The sequence below is a fragment of the Coregonus lavaretus genome, assembly GCF_964263955.1.
Source record: "Coregonus lavaretus genome assembly, chromosome: 39".
Classification (NCBI taxonomy): Eukaryota; Metazoa; Chordata; class Actinopteri; order Salmoniformes; family Salmonidae; genus Coregonus; species Coregonus lavaretus.
Window position 1 is genome coordinate 19,561,417 of NC_140026.1, and position 13,552 is coordinate 19,574,968.

Sequence of the window (13,552 nt, forward strand, 5' to 3'; positions counted from 1 at the left end):
GGTCAAGACATACAGGAAACGTATGATCTCTGTAATTGCAAACAAAGGTTTCTGTACCAAATATTAAGTTCTGCTTTTCTGATGTATCAAATACTTATGTCATGCAATAAAATACAAATTCATTACTTAAAAATCATACAATGTGATTTTCTGGATTTTTGTTTTAGATTCCGTCTCTCACAGTTGAAGTGTACCTATGATAAAAATTACAGACCTCTACATGCTTTGTAAGTAGGAAAACCTGCAAAATCAGCAGTGTATCAAATACTTGTTCTCCCCACTGTACATATATAGACATTCTTGGATTCTCACAGGAGGGAGTTGAGGAGTACAATAAAATGTTTTGACAATGACTTGCAGAAAACATAAGCTGTGATGAATGTGAAAGGAAATGAAAATGTGTTCACAACATGTTTCAGTCCAGTTATGTGCTGGATAGTTTACACTGTTTTGAGAGAACATTCTGAGAAAGGCACAGATCTACATTTTACATTTACATTTTAGTCATTTAGCAGACACTCTTATCCAGAGTGACTTACAGTTAGTGAGTGCATACATTTTTCATACATCATGCTTTGGAAACAAATACCAACATTTTTGTTGTACAAGAATCAGGTGCTCCTTCCCAAAACATCCTTCAATGTCTTGGCAATTTAGCAAGAAGAGGAATACAGGAAAAACATGTTCTATTTAAAGAACAAGATGTGATTCAAGAGTTTTCTACGCTCTCCTAAGTTCCATCACTGTTTTTGAATAAGGTCTTATTGAAGAAGACAACCCACTGCCAAAGGGTTTACAGCTTCGCTCACCTCACACTCCAAGAGTTCTTCGCAGTTGTACACTGAGGGTACAAAACATTAGGAACACCTTCCTACGATTGAGTTGCACCCTCTTTTGCCCTCAGAACAGCCTCAATTCATCGGGGGCATGGACTCTACAAGATGTCGAAAGCCTTGCACAGGGATGCTGCTGGCCCATGTTGACTCCAATGCTTGCCACAGTTGTGTCAAGTTGGCTGGTGGACCATTCTTGATACACACGGGAAACTGTTGAGCGTGAAAAACCCAGCAGCGTTGCAGTTCTTGACACACTCTAACCGGTGCGCCTGGCACTTGCTACCATACCCCGTTCAAGGGCACTTAAATCTTTTGTCTTGCCAATTCACCCTCTGAATGACACACATACACAATCCATGTCTCAATTGTCTCAAGGCCTAAAAATCCTTCTTTAACTTGTCTCCTCCCTTTCATCTACACTGATTGAAGTGGATTTAACAGGGGACATTAATAAGGGATCATAGCTTTCACCTAGATTCACCTGGTCAGTCTGTCATGGAAAGTACAGTCAGTGTATGTTCTCTGTGATGAAGAAGAGCCAAAGAGAAGGATTACTATTGGGAAGTACTAGCTCATCTCTAATCTCTCTCGGACAGATTCTACACGCAGCTGACCAAATGAAGCTAGGTTTTACTTCTAGCTCTTCTCTAAAAGAGACTATTTTGCCATTTCTCTCTGGCCTGTTTAACAGAAAAACAAGGAGCTTCATAAAGGAGGAGTTAAACCTTGACTTGCCAGCTGATTCACAGTTACTAAACTGGTTAAAAGATGGTCACCAATGGCTAGTCTAACATAGTGGATTTCTGTTCAAATGTCTCAATGAGCTGCATGATAAAACGTTTGTTGGAGACGTGATTAAAAATAATGGTCCTCTGTAGCTCAGCTGGTAGAGCACGGCGCTTGTAACGCCAAGATAGTGGGTTCGATCCCCGGGACCACCCATACACAAAAATGTATGCACGCATGACTGTAAGTCGCTTTGGATAAAAGCGTCTGCTAAATGGCATATTATTATTATTATTATTATAAAGACTGGTAGCTTCCACAAATAATTATCATGGGCGTTATCATATTGCGTTGAAAATTGTAAACAAATGAAGAGCCTAAGTCTCAATTGCAAAGAGATAAAAATAGCATGCCTTACATAAGTGTGTAAAGGTACTCGACTTGCTGGATGGAGGATTTGAAATACTGTGCTCTTCACTGAAATCTCCCAATTGTAATTTTTTTGGGGATTAATTCTGGTCCTCCACATGAAGTGGTACATCTTTGGTCAGCTCTTCTGGAGAACAACAGTCTGACTAATTTCAATGTGCTCATGAATGATCTATTTGATAAGCAGGTGGCATGGCTGCTCAAGACCCTTTTTGCGAAGCTAAACCTCCTCTGTAGCAGTCGTAGTGGGTACTCTGGTGGAGGAGACTGCATCAAGTTTGGCAAGCCTCGTCCTGAACTATGAAAACCTACAGACAGTACTGATTTCCATCAATTATGTTCCCGCAGGTTATTTTGATTTTGTTGTTACAAGAACAGATTCGCCAGAGAAGACTACTTGTAACACCTCAGTGTAAGACATGGTCAGGAAAATGTCATCCGTCAAAAGCTTTTGGCCTAAGGTCTCATCATAAAGCGCTTCACACTGAAAGATAGACACTAGTATTATTTAAAATAAGGAGTCACAACAACGGTGGTCAGCTTCGACATGTTTACTTAACTCAATCTGCGCATGTCATACATCAGTACAGATGCCCTCAAGGGACACTGCAGCCACCTCAAGATATTAAAGGTGGATCAGACTGCTGACACAGGAGGCGATCAGAGTACTTTATGGATCCCAAGGGCGTACAGACTACAAGTGAACTGTTACTGGTTGGAGATGTGACAATCCAGTGAATCAGTGCTCTTAATTGATAAAAGAGGACTGCAACTCTTTCGCATTACACTGGAGATACATGAGGGAAGAATCACAGAGGAGCTACTCAATAAGAATCAGAGAAACAGTGGCCTCCATGGGGCAAGTTACAGAAATCAACATTGACTTCATAAAAAAACACACACCTCAGAAACTTACAGTAAATATTGCTGGAGAGGTAAGGTGAGCAATTTCACTGGGGCTGACTACCCAGGTTCTTGAGGGCCCCGGTGTCTACTGGTATGTGCCTCTCCCTTGAACTTAATTAATGAACTCATTTGATTGCTGTGAAACTGAAGTTATTACTGTACGATTGCTGTACTTAGGTTGTGTGTAAGATTATTAATGTTATATCATAATTGGTCCCTACATTTGTTCAAGCTTGTTTTAAATTTGTTTGGAAAATGTTTAATTGCTCTGTGTGTAAAGGGTATATACTTATGTACAGTACCAGCCAAAAGTTTGGACACACCTACTCATTCAAGGGTTTTTCTTTATTTTTACTACTTTTTACATTGTAGAATAATAGTGAAGACATCAAAATTATGAAATAACACATATGGAATCATGTAGTAACCAAAAAAGTGTTAAACAAATCAAAATACATTTATATTTGAGATTCTTCAAATAGCCACCCTTTGCATTGATGACAGCTTTGCACACTTGGCATTCTCTCAACCAGCTTCATGAGGTAGTCACCTGGAATGCATTTCAATTAACAAGTGTGCCTTTGTGGAATTTCTTTCCTTCTAAATACGTTTGAGCCAATCAGTTGTGTTGTGACAAGGTAGGGGGGTATACAGATGATAGCCCTATTTAATAAAAGGCCAAGTCCATATTATGGCAAGAACAGCTCAAATAAGCAAAGCGAAACGACAGTCCATCCATTACTTTAAGACATGAAGGTCAGTCAATACGGAAAATTTCAAGAACTTTGAACGTTTCTTCAAATGCAGTCGCGAAAACCATCAAGCGCTATAATGAAACTGGCTCTCATGAGGACCACCACAGGAATGGAAGACCCAGAGTTACCTCTGCTGCAGAGGATACGTTCATTTGAGTTACCAGCCTCAGAAATTGAAGCCCAAATAAATGCTTCACAGAGTTCAAGTCACAGACACATCTCAACATCAACTGTTTAGAGGGGACTGTGTGAATCAGGCCTTCATGGTCGAATTGCTACAAAGAAACCACTACTAAAGGACACCAATAAGAAGAAGAAACCTGCTTAGGCCAAGAAACACGAGCAATGGACATTAGACCGGTGGAAATGTGTCCTTTGGTCTGGAGTCCAAATTGAAGATTTCTGGTTCCAACCGCTGTGTCTTTGTGAGATGCGGTGTGGGTTAACGGATGATCTCCACATATGTACAGTGGGGAAAAAAAGTATTTAGTCAGCCACCAATTGTGCAAGTTCTCCCACTTAAAAAGATGAGAGAGGCCTGTAATTTTCATCATATGTACACGTCAACTATGACAGACAAATTGAGAAAAGAAAATCCAGAAAATCACATTGTAGGATTTTTTATGAATTTATTTGCAAATTATGGTGGAAAATAAGTATTTGGTCACCTACAAACAAGCAAGATTTCTGGCTCTCACAGACCTGTAACTTCTTCTTTAAGAGGTTCCTCTGTCCTCCACTCGTTACCTGTATTAATGGCACCTGTTTGAACTTGTTATCAGTATAAAAGACACCTGTCCAATCCTTCAACCAGTCACACTCCAAACTCCACTATGGCCAAGACCAAAGAGCTGTCAAAGGACACCAGAAACAAAATTGTAGACCTGCACCAGGCTGGGAAGACTGAATCTGCAATAGGTAAGCAGCTTGGTTTGAAGAAATCAACTGTGGGAGCAATTATTAGGAAATGGAAGACATACAAGACCACTGATAATCTCCCTCGATCTGGGGCTCCACGCAAGATCTCACCCTGTGGGGTCAAAATGATCACAAGAACAGTGAGCAAAAATCCCAGAACCACACGGGGGGACCTAGTGAATGACCTGCAGAGAGCTGGGACCAAAGTAACAAAGCCTACCATCAGTAACACACTACGCAGCCAGGGACTCAAATCCTGCAGTACGAGACGTGTCCCCCTGCTTAAGCCAGTGCATGTCCAGGCCCGTCTGAAGTTTGCTAGAGTGCATTTGGATGATCCAGAAGAGGATTGGGAGAATGTCATATGGTCAGATGAAACCAAAATAGAACTTTTTGGTAAAAACTCAACTCGTCGTGTTTGGAGGACAAAGAATGCTGAGTTGCATCCAAAGAACACCATACCTACTGTGAAGCATGAGGGTGGAAACATCATGCTTTGGGGCTGTTTTTCTGCAAAGGGACCAGGACGACTGATCTGTGTAAAGGAAAGAATGAATGGGGCCATGTATCGTGAGATTTTGAGTGAAAACCTCCTTCCATCAGCAAGGGCATTGAAGATGAAACGTGGCTGGGTCTTTCAGCATGACAATGATCCCAAACACACCGCCCGGGCAACGAAGGAGTGGCTTTGTAAGAAGCATTTCAAGGTCCTGGAGTGGCCTAGCCAGTCTCCAGATCTCAACCCCATAGAAAATCTTTGGAGGGAGTTGAAAGTCCGTGTTGCCCAGCGACAGCCCCAAAACATCACTGCTCTAGAGGAGATCTGCATAGAGGAATGGGCCAAAATACCAGCAACAGTGTGTGAAAACCTTGTGAAGACTTACAGAAAACGTTTGACCTGTGTCATTGCCAACAAAGGGTATATAACAAAGTATTGAGAAACTTTTGTTATTGACCAAATACTTATTTTTCACCATAATTTGCAAATACATTCATAAAAAATCCTACAATGTGATTTTCAGGATTTTTTTTCCTCATTTTGTCTGTCATGTTTGACGTGTACCTATGATGAAAATTACAGGCCTCTCTCATCTTTTTAAGTGGGAGAACTTGCACAATTGGTGGCTGACTAAATACTTTTTTCCCCCACTGTAGTTCCCACCGTAAAGCATGGAGGAGGAGGTGTTATGGTGTGGGGGTGCTTTGCTGGTGACACTATCTGTGATTTATTTAGAATTCAAGGTACACTTAACCAGCATGGCTACCACAGCATTCTGCAGTGATACACTATCCTATCTGGTTTGGGATTACTGGGACTATAATTTGTTTTTCAACAGGACAATGACCCAACACACCTCCATGCTGTGTAAGGGCTATTTTACCAAGAAGGAGAGTGATGGAGTGCTGCATCAGATGACCTGGCCTCCACAATCCCCCGACCTCAACCCAATTGAGATGGTTTGGGATGAGTCGGACGGGCAGAGAGAAGGAAAGGCAGCCAACAAGTGCTTAGCATATGTAGGAACTCCTTCAAGACTGTTGGAAAAGCATTCCAGCTGAAGCTGGTTGAGAGAATGCCAAGAGTGTGCAAAGCTGTCATCAAGGCTAAGGGTGGCAATTTGAAGAATCTCAAATATACATTTATTTTGATTAGTTGAACACTTTTTTTTGGTTACTACATGATTCCATATGTGTTATTTCATAGTTTTGGTGTCTTCACTATTATTCTACAATGTAGAAAATAGTAAAAATGGAATGAGTAGGTGTCCAAACTTTTGGCTGGTACTGTACATAAGTATAAACGAGATGGAGAGATAAAAGGAAGGAAGCAGTTGACGCTAATGAAAGTGTTCAATGCAGTTTACCTCTGCACTAGTTTAACCACTTTTGCTTATTGGACTGCTAATCACATCATACAATGATTAGGTGCTAAAGCTATTACGCCTGCCTTGCTTGTGAGATTACCATTTTAAAATGAGTTATGCTGAATTACTTTCAATGCAATACAGTAGTTCTGTAATAAAACATGAAATGTTATATAATATGACTCATTCGTTTTGTTTCACTCAAGAATGTGTCATCAAATCCTCACTCAGGTTCCTTATATTGTTATCAGAAATGAATTGATATGCTTTAGCCCACATATTTATTGAATTCACAAGGGCCTTGAGTAGAATCTCCTCTCTGGATTGGTCTTAGTCTTAGTCTCAGTTTCTCTATTCATAGGCAGGCCTTTGTTAGTGTAGCCAACTGGTTGGCAGAGGCGCTTGTCGTATTCCATCGGGGCCTCTATTCACAAAGCGTCTCATAGTAGGAGTGCTGATCTAGGATCAGTTCACCCCCCCCTTTCTTATTCATTAGGATCTGAAAGGCAAAACTGAACTGTGAGACACAGTAAATATGTGCCCTGTTTTCAGCCTTCCACAATCTCTGTCAGTCACACACCACCCACACTGATGGTGTGTGAGATGAGAGAGATTCTACAAAGTAATTCGCTCTAAACATTGGAACTCTTTGTTTTCACCATATATGATAGCACTGCTACGCTGCAGCAGTGCAGTGTGTGTGTGTCAGCTGTTTGTTCACCCGCACGCAATTTGCAACCATCTGCAACCGCCCGACTATATATGATAAAGTGAAAATCTCAGGCCCTACCCTAACCCGCAAATATAGAAAATGTGCTGTACAGTGGGGGAAAAAAGTATTTAGTCAGCCACCAATTGTGCAAGTTCTCCCACTTAAAAAGATGAGAGAGGCCTGTAATTTTCATCATAGGTACACGTCAACTATGACAGACAAAATGAGGAAAAAATCCAGAATATCACATTGTAGGATTTTTTATGAATTTATTTGCAAATTATGGTGGAAAATAAGTATTTGGTCAATAACAAAAGTTTCTCAATACTTTGTTATATACCCTTTGTTGGCAATGACACAGGTCAAACGTTTTCTGTAAGTCTTCACAAGGTTTTCACACACTGTTGCTGGTATTTTGGCCCATTCCTCCATGCAGATCTCCTCTAGAGCAGTGATGTTTTGGGGCTGTCGCTGGGCAACACAGACTTTCAACTCCCTCCAAAGATTTTCTATGGGGTTGAGATCTGGAGACTGGCTAGGCCACTCCAGGACCTTGAAATGCTTCTTACGAAGCCATTCCTTCGTTGCCCGGGCGGTGTGTTTGGGATCATTGTCATGCTGAAAGACCCATCCACGTTTCATCTTCAATGCCCTTGCTGATGGAAGGAGGTTTTCACTCAAAATCTCACGATACATGGCCCCATTCATTCTTTCCTTTACACGGATCAGTCGTCCTGGTCCCTTTGCAGAAAAACAGCCCCAAAGCATGATGTTTCCACCCCCATGCTTCACCGTAGGTATGGTGTTCTTTGGATGCAACTCAGCATTCTTTGTCCTCCAAACACGACGAGTTGAGTTTTTACCAAAAAGTTATATTTTGGTTTCATCTGACCATATGACATTCTCCCAATCCTCTTCTGGATCATCCAAATGCACTCTAGCAAACTTCAGACGGGCCTGGACATGTACTGGCTTAAGCAGGGGGACACGTCTGGCACTGCAGGATTTGAGTCCCTGGCGGCGTAGTGTGTTACTGATGGTAGGCTTTGTTACTTTGGTCCCAGCTCTCTGCAGGTCATTCACTAGGTCCCCCCGTGTGGTTCTGGGATTTTTGCTCACCGTTCTTGTGATCATTTTGACCCCACAGGGTGAGATCTTGCGTGGAGCCCCAGATCGAGGGAGATTATCAGTGGTCTTGTATGTCTTCCATTTCCTAATAATTGCTCCCACAGTTGATTTCTTCAAACCAAGCTGCTTACCTATTGCAGATTCAGTCTTCCCAGCCTGGTGCAGGTCTACAATTTTGTTTCTGGTGTCCTTTGACAGCTCTTTGGTCTTGGCCATAGTGGAGTTTGGAGTGTGACTGTTTGAGGCTGTGGACAGGTGTCTTTTATACTGATAACAAGTTCAAACAGGTGCCATTAATACAGGTAACGAGTGGAGGACAGAGGAGCCTCTTCAAGAAGAAGTTACAGGTCTGTGAGAGCCAAAAATCTTGCTTGTTTGTAGGTGACCAAATACTTATTTTCCACCATAATTTGCAAATAAATTCATTAAAAATCCTACAATGTGATTTTCTGGATTTTTTTCCCTCAATTTGTCTGTCATAGTTGACGTGTACCTATGATGAAAATTACAATTTAGCGGGAGAACTTGCACAATTGGTGGCTAACTAAATACATTTTTTCCCCAGAACGAGTTTTTCTATAATTCGATAAATGCAGCTTTTGTCATTACTTGTTGCCCTAGAAGACTAAATAAACCCTTGCTCACCAGAATAATGTCATAAATCGATAGAATGAATGCTTCAATCTAGTTGACGTCGGAAAACGTTTTTTCTCTTTCCTCTTTCAGCTATTCTTCTCTCATACAGCAAAGATGTTTAGGGACCGGGGAGAAAATGCAATACCCCCCCGATCCCCAAAAAAGGGAACGATTTCCTGTGCAAAATGTTCAAATGACATCAGTTTGACCGGTTTTAAGGCAATTTAAAAGCTGTTAAAACAACCCAACATGTTTTTGATAAGATTTCAGTTCGGTTTGGATGCATATTTTATGTGGTTGAAATACTATCAGCTTTTATGATGCTGATAAAAATAGCCTCGCCACCATTACAGACGGTCCATAACCACACATTAATTCTCTGAAGATGCTGAAATAAATAAATCATATTTCTCCACTCCTGTTCCTGAGTCAAAATGTACATTTGGTGTATCATTTTACTGCAAGAGATGCTTAATTCTGCAGGAGTTAATATTATATTAGGCTATGTGAGAGGTCATAGACTTACAGTCAGTGTTCAGATATTTTTTTTTACATATTTTGTCATTGATCAGACGCTCTTATCCAGAGCAACATACAGGAGCAATTAGGGCCTAATTAATAATTATATAACCGCGGGGACTGCGGGTTATGAGTCAACCTGTGAATCACTAGTGTGTGCATGTGTTGTGAGGTAATGGAACTTCCTGTATAATTAAAGTGAAATAAAAATGTTTAATTAAAGGGAGAAACGTGGATGTGTTGTTGATGTTCTATTCTCTGCTGCTTTCTTCTCAGTGGGAGTGTTGCGGCGCATTCGGAGCGGACGACTGGAACCTCAACATTTACTTCAACTGCACGGACACCAACCCCAGTCGGGAGAAATGTGGCGTCCCCTTCTCCTGCTGCACCAAGGACCCTGCGGTAAGGAAGCCTCACATGTCAGAGACATGGGTCATGGAGTTCGGTGATCAAGCCTGGATTCCAAACTGGAAATCTGCTCCCTTCCCCTTAGTCCTTGGCTTGCTGTTGCAGATCTGAAAACACTGGATGGGTTAAAACCAAAATGGTGGACTTAGCCAGACTTAGAGATATACTGTATCTATGGCTCTGTTTTTCACTGATCCAGTCTCCTCAGATATGTGAGGGGGAGTCGTCAAGGACGGAGGAAAGTGAGTAAGTCTCCAATTTGGAACGCAGCCCTAAGACCCCTTGGATAAAGCTGCTTTCGTAAGAGTGCTCAATTGGAGTAGAGGGAGGCAGCAAGAAAGTAAGGCATATTGAGTCAGAGAGAATGACAAGAAAACTGAGCAACAAAAGGGATTGACTGAAGAATAGATACTGTGACGTAAGGACATAGGAGAGGTAGAACGGGACAGAAGAGAGAAGACAATGACAAAGAGAGCGAGAGAACATTGTAACAATGGCCTCCACACATTCAGAAAACATCAGTTACACGGGACTGCCTGTGACAAGGGCATCAAGGGCTAAATCCTTTTCATAATGGCATCTGGAAGATCGGGACTATTACAGTAACGTCTTTCATCATTGGGGCACTTTGAACAATGAATCCTACATGCTGTAGTGGAAATTGTGTTCCCTTACTCTCTGATGAATGTGTCACGCTTTTACAGTTAAAGGGGTAGTTCACTGAAAATTACTTTGCTTCTGGTTAGTCCCAATGGCAGCATCTATGAAACAGCAAAACCCATTTCTCAGACAGCATCCATGCTAATGCTAACATGCCCATATTATTGGTCAGAAACTCAAACATTAATTGACACACAAACAGGAAACGGTCATGGGTGTCAGTGGTATTAGCAATGCAGGTCGGGGTTATGACAGTTGACTTCTCTTTCTGATAACACTTTTATTTCTCTTCATTAGGAGGATGTGATAAACACACAGTGCGGCTATGACGTACGAGCCAAAACGGTGAGTGCTGTTCCATTTCTCTCCTCTTTCCCTCTCTACCGCCTTCCTTTATCCTTCCCTTACATTTGTCCTTGTCTCGTTTCCCTGATATAGTAGCCTCTATTATTATGGTGCAGGAGACACATTCCTGAGAATATAGGAAGTCATATAATATAATGAAGGGATATAAAATAGAATACGATGGTCGTATAATGAAGGCATATGCTTGGTTTTCATGCCATTTGGAGGCTAAGAAGCTCCCTGTAATAAACGTGTCATTGTCCATTGTTGTAGGACGCAGAGCAGAAGACCTACATCCATGTGAAAGGCTGTGTGCCACAGTTTGAGAAGTGGTTACAGGACAACCTGACAGTGGTGGCTGGGATCTTCATAGGAGTTGCACTGTTACAGGTAAGAGAAACGTTTCTTTGACAAATTTCAGCCTAGAAACAGAGTATTCTCCGATTCAGAACATTAACTGATATGGTGCTGTTTAGACACATTACACTTGACTGATATGGCTTGTGTCCATCATATGAGTATATTGTGGAGATTCAACACATTGCATTGCAACTGCCAATCCCAAATAATCAGGGATGCTATAAGTATTGTAGAAGAGCAGAAATTCAGAGCAGAGCAGCTTGCATGTGACTCAGTCAGGACTGGTTAAATGTTAATGAAAACAGACATCAGTCATAATTTATTTTCTTTCTTTCACAGATATTTGGAATATGTTTGGCACAAAACTTAGTGAGTGACATCGAAGCTGTGAGAGCAAGCTGGTGAGAAAATATCAAGGACTACAAATTAACGTCTCTCCATTTCATTCTATAACAGCTTATGTATTTCTCTACATCTTTCATTATTAACTGGGGTCATTATTGATTTTGATACTCCTTAGCATAGACATTAGCAGCATTGAAAATCAGAGAATTCAAAGTTCTAAAATTGTTTTATTTTGAAAGTGGGCCACCATGTGGACTAAAGTTGCAGTACTGCGACATGGAAATCCTTTGACGATGGAATTAGGAATCACATTTCAAAACCAGATAGCATTTTTAAAAAAGTGCCACCCTCATTTGGCATAGAATAGAGTCAGAAGATCTTGGGACATATTAAGAAAAAAAGTTACAGTATTGATGTTTGTAACCACTAAATTAGCATTTTATGAGATTCTTTGTTTTTCTGATGTAGTTGGATACACATCGATCCAGAGTATGCTGTCCAGATTAAAACTTTTAATTGTAGTTTCTTTGGCTTTGCTCTGGTTACTAACTTCACCTCCTAGTTTGACAGAGTCATTTCACATAGGTTCTGGGCTCTGCCCCTCTCATTTTTACATTTTAGTAATTTAGCAGACACTCTTATCCAGAGCGACTTACAGGAGCAATTAGGGTTAAGTGGCTGGCTCAAGGGCACATCGACAGATTTTTCACCTAGTCAGCTCAGGGATTCAAACCAGCAATATTTTGGTTACTGGCCCAACGCTCTTATCCGCTAGGCTACCTGCCACACCAGCTGGCCACTCAGCTTGGAGACAGGAGCACAGCACCCCACACTCACTCATGCCCACCCCCGTCCCTGGCAGGGCGAGGGGGAACTAGCTGTTCCACACTGGTGGCATTGAGTGAGTGTGGGGCACACCATCGTCATGCCAACTCACCTCATGCTTCATTCTTCCTCCCCCATGCTTCGTCAGGGTGCCCCCGCCCTCTCTCTCCATGCGCCGACCCCCACCTCACTCTGGAAAGAAAGGGTCTGCGTACTACGCGTGAGGAACATGCTCGCTAGCGTGTGTATGTATGAACTGTAGCCGGTGGGTGTTGTTGTTGTCCTCTGTGAATCAGTAGTAGTCAATGAAATAGTACAGCCCAGACCCTGCAATTCGAACCAATGATTTGATTGAGGAATATGATCTAATATATAACATAAATCCAATGCTTTGCTGAAATACAGTTTAATGCTCCAGACTCTTTAAGCTAAAACGTCCATGGGTGAACACAGGCCGAAATGACAGACTTAAATGGAGGTTTAACTAGCCTGCCCTGTATACACTGTCTGCCAGGGGTGTAGTGGGTTCTGTAAATTTCCAAAGACACATCGCCCTTTTTCCAAAGACTAAGCCAACTAATAGCCAAAACGTCTACCTATAGAATGACTGGACATTTTCCTCCACACATCAGTTCTCTCCACATCCTGTTGTCATGAAGAATGGAAACGCTTTCAGACTATTGAGAAAGGTCTCCTCCACCTCCCTCCTCCACTCTGTCACTGTCCCCAAACTCTGCCACACTGTGCCAAGCCATCACTCTGTGCCCCTGACCATTCCCACCACAACCTATCCACCAGGGGTGTTTTCAGGATGCATGACATGTTTACCAAACACTCCAAAACGCAAATAGACTTGAATTTAACATTTGGTTCCAGGATATTGTGAACACTACTGATTAGAGTGGGACTGAAAAACACTTGATAACAATTAAAAACGTTACGCATTTTGAATACACCCCCTGGCTTTGCTCTTGTGTAATAGAAATAACATTCTTTAGCTTTTTTCTTTCTCTTGCTGTGTAGTTTGTTTACCTGATGTCACAGCCTGTCTTCACCCAGGAATGCACAGGTAAGGTTCACTACCAAGTTACCTAGCTGAGCGTAATGTTAGCTAGCTAAGCTTTATAGTGCACTTATGTCACAAATACAACTGTGTTGTTGACATTTCTCAAAGTTCAC

At 41.6% G+C, this 13,552-nt stretch overlaps 1 protein-coding gene across 2 annotated transcripts in view; it reads left to right on the top strand.

Moving 5' to 3' along the window:
• The window catches only part of LOC311113097 (tetraspanin-5), a 38,865-nt gene that overhangs the window by 23,348 nt on the left and 1,965 nt on the right, over window positions 1-13,552 (top strand). Inside the window, exons 5-10 of one of the 2 annotated variants that reach the window (XM_084156229.1) lie at window positions 9,707-9,832; window positions 10,796-10,843; window positions 11,117-11,233; window positions 11,543-11,604; window positions 12,522-12,638; window positions 13,397-13,442. In XM_084156229.1, the coding sequence (XP_084012355.1) occupies window positions 9,707-9,832; window positions 10,796-10,843; window positions 11,117-11,233; window positions 11,543-11,604; window positions 12,522-12,597 (429 nt within the window). In that variant the 3' untranslated portion in view covers window positions 12,598-12,638; window positions 13,397-13,442. The remainder of the gene's footprint in view (window positions 1-9,706; window positions 9,833-10,795; window positions 10,844-11,116; window positions 11,234-11,542; window positions 11,605-12,521; window positions 12,639-13,396; window positions 13,443-13,552) is intronic. The other variant, XM_084156228.1, reaches the window with a different exon arrangement.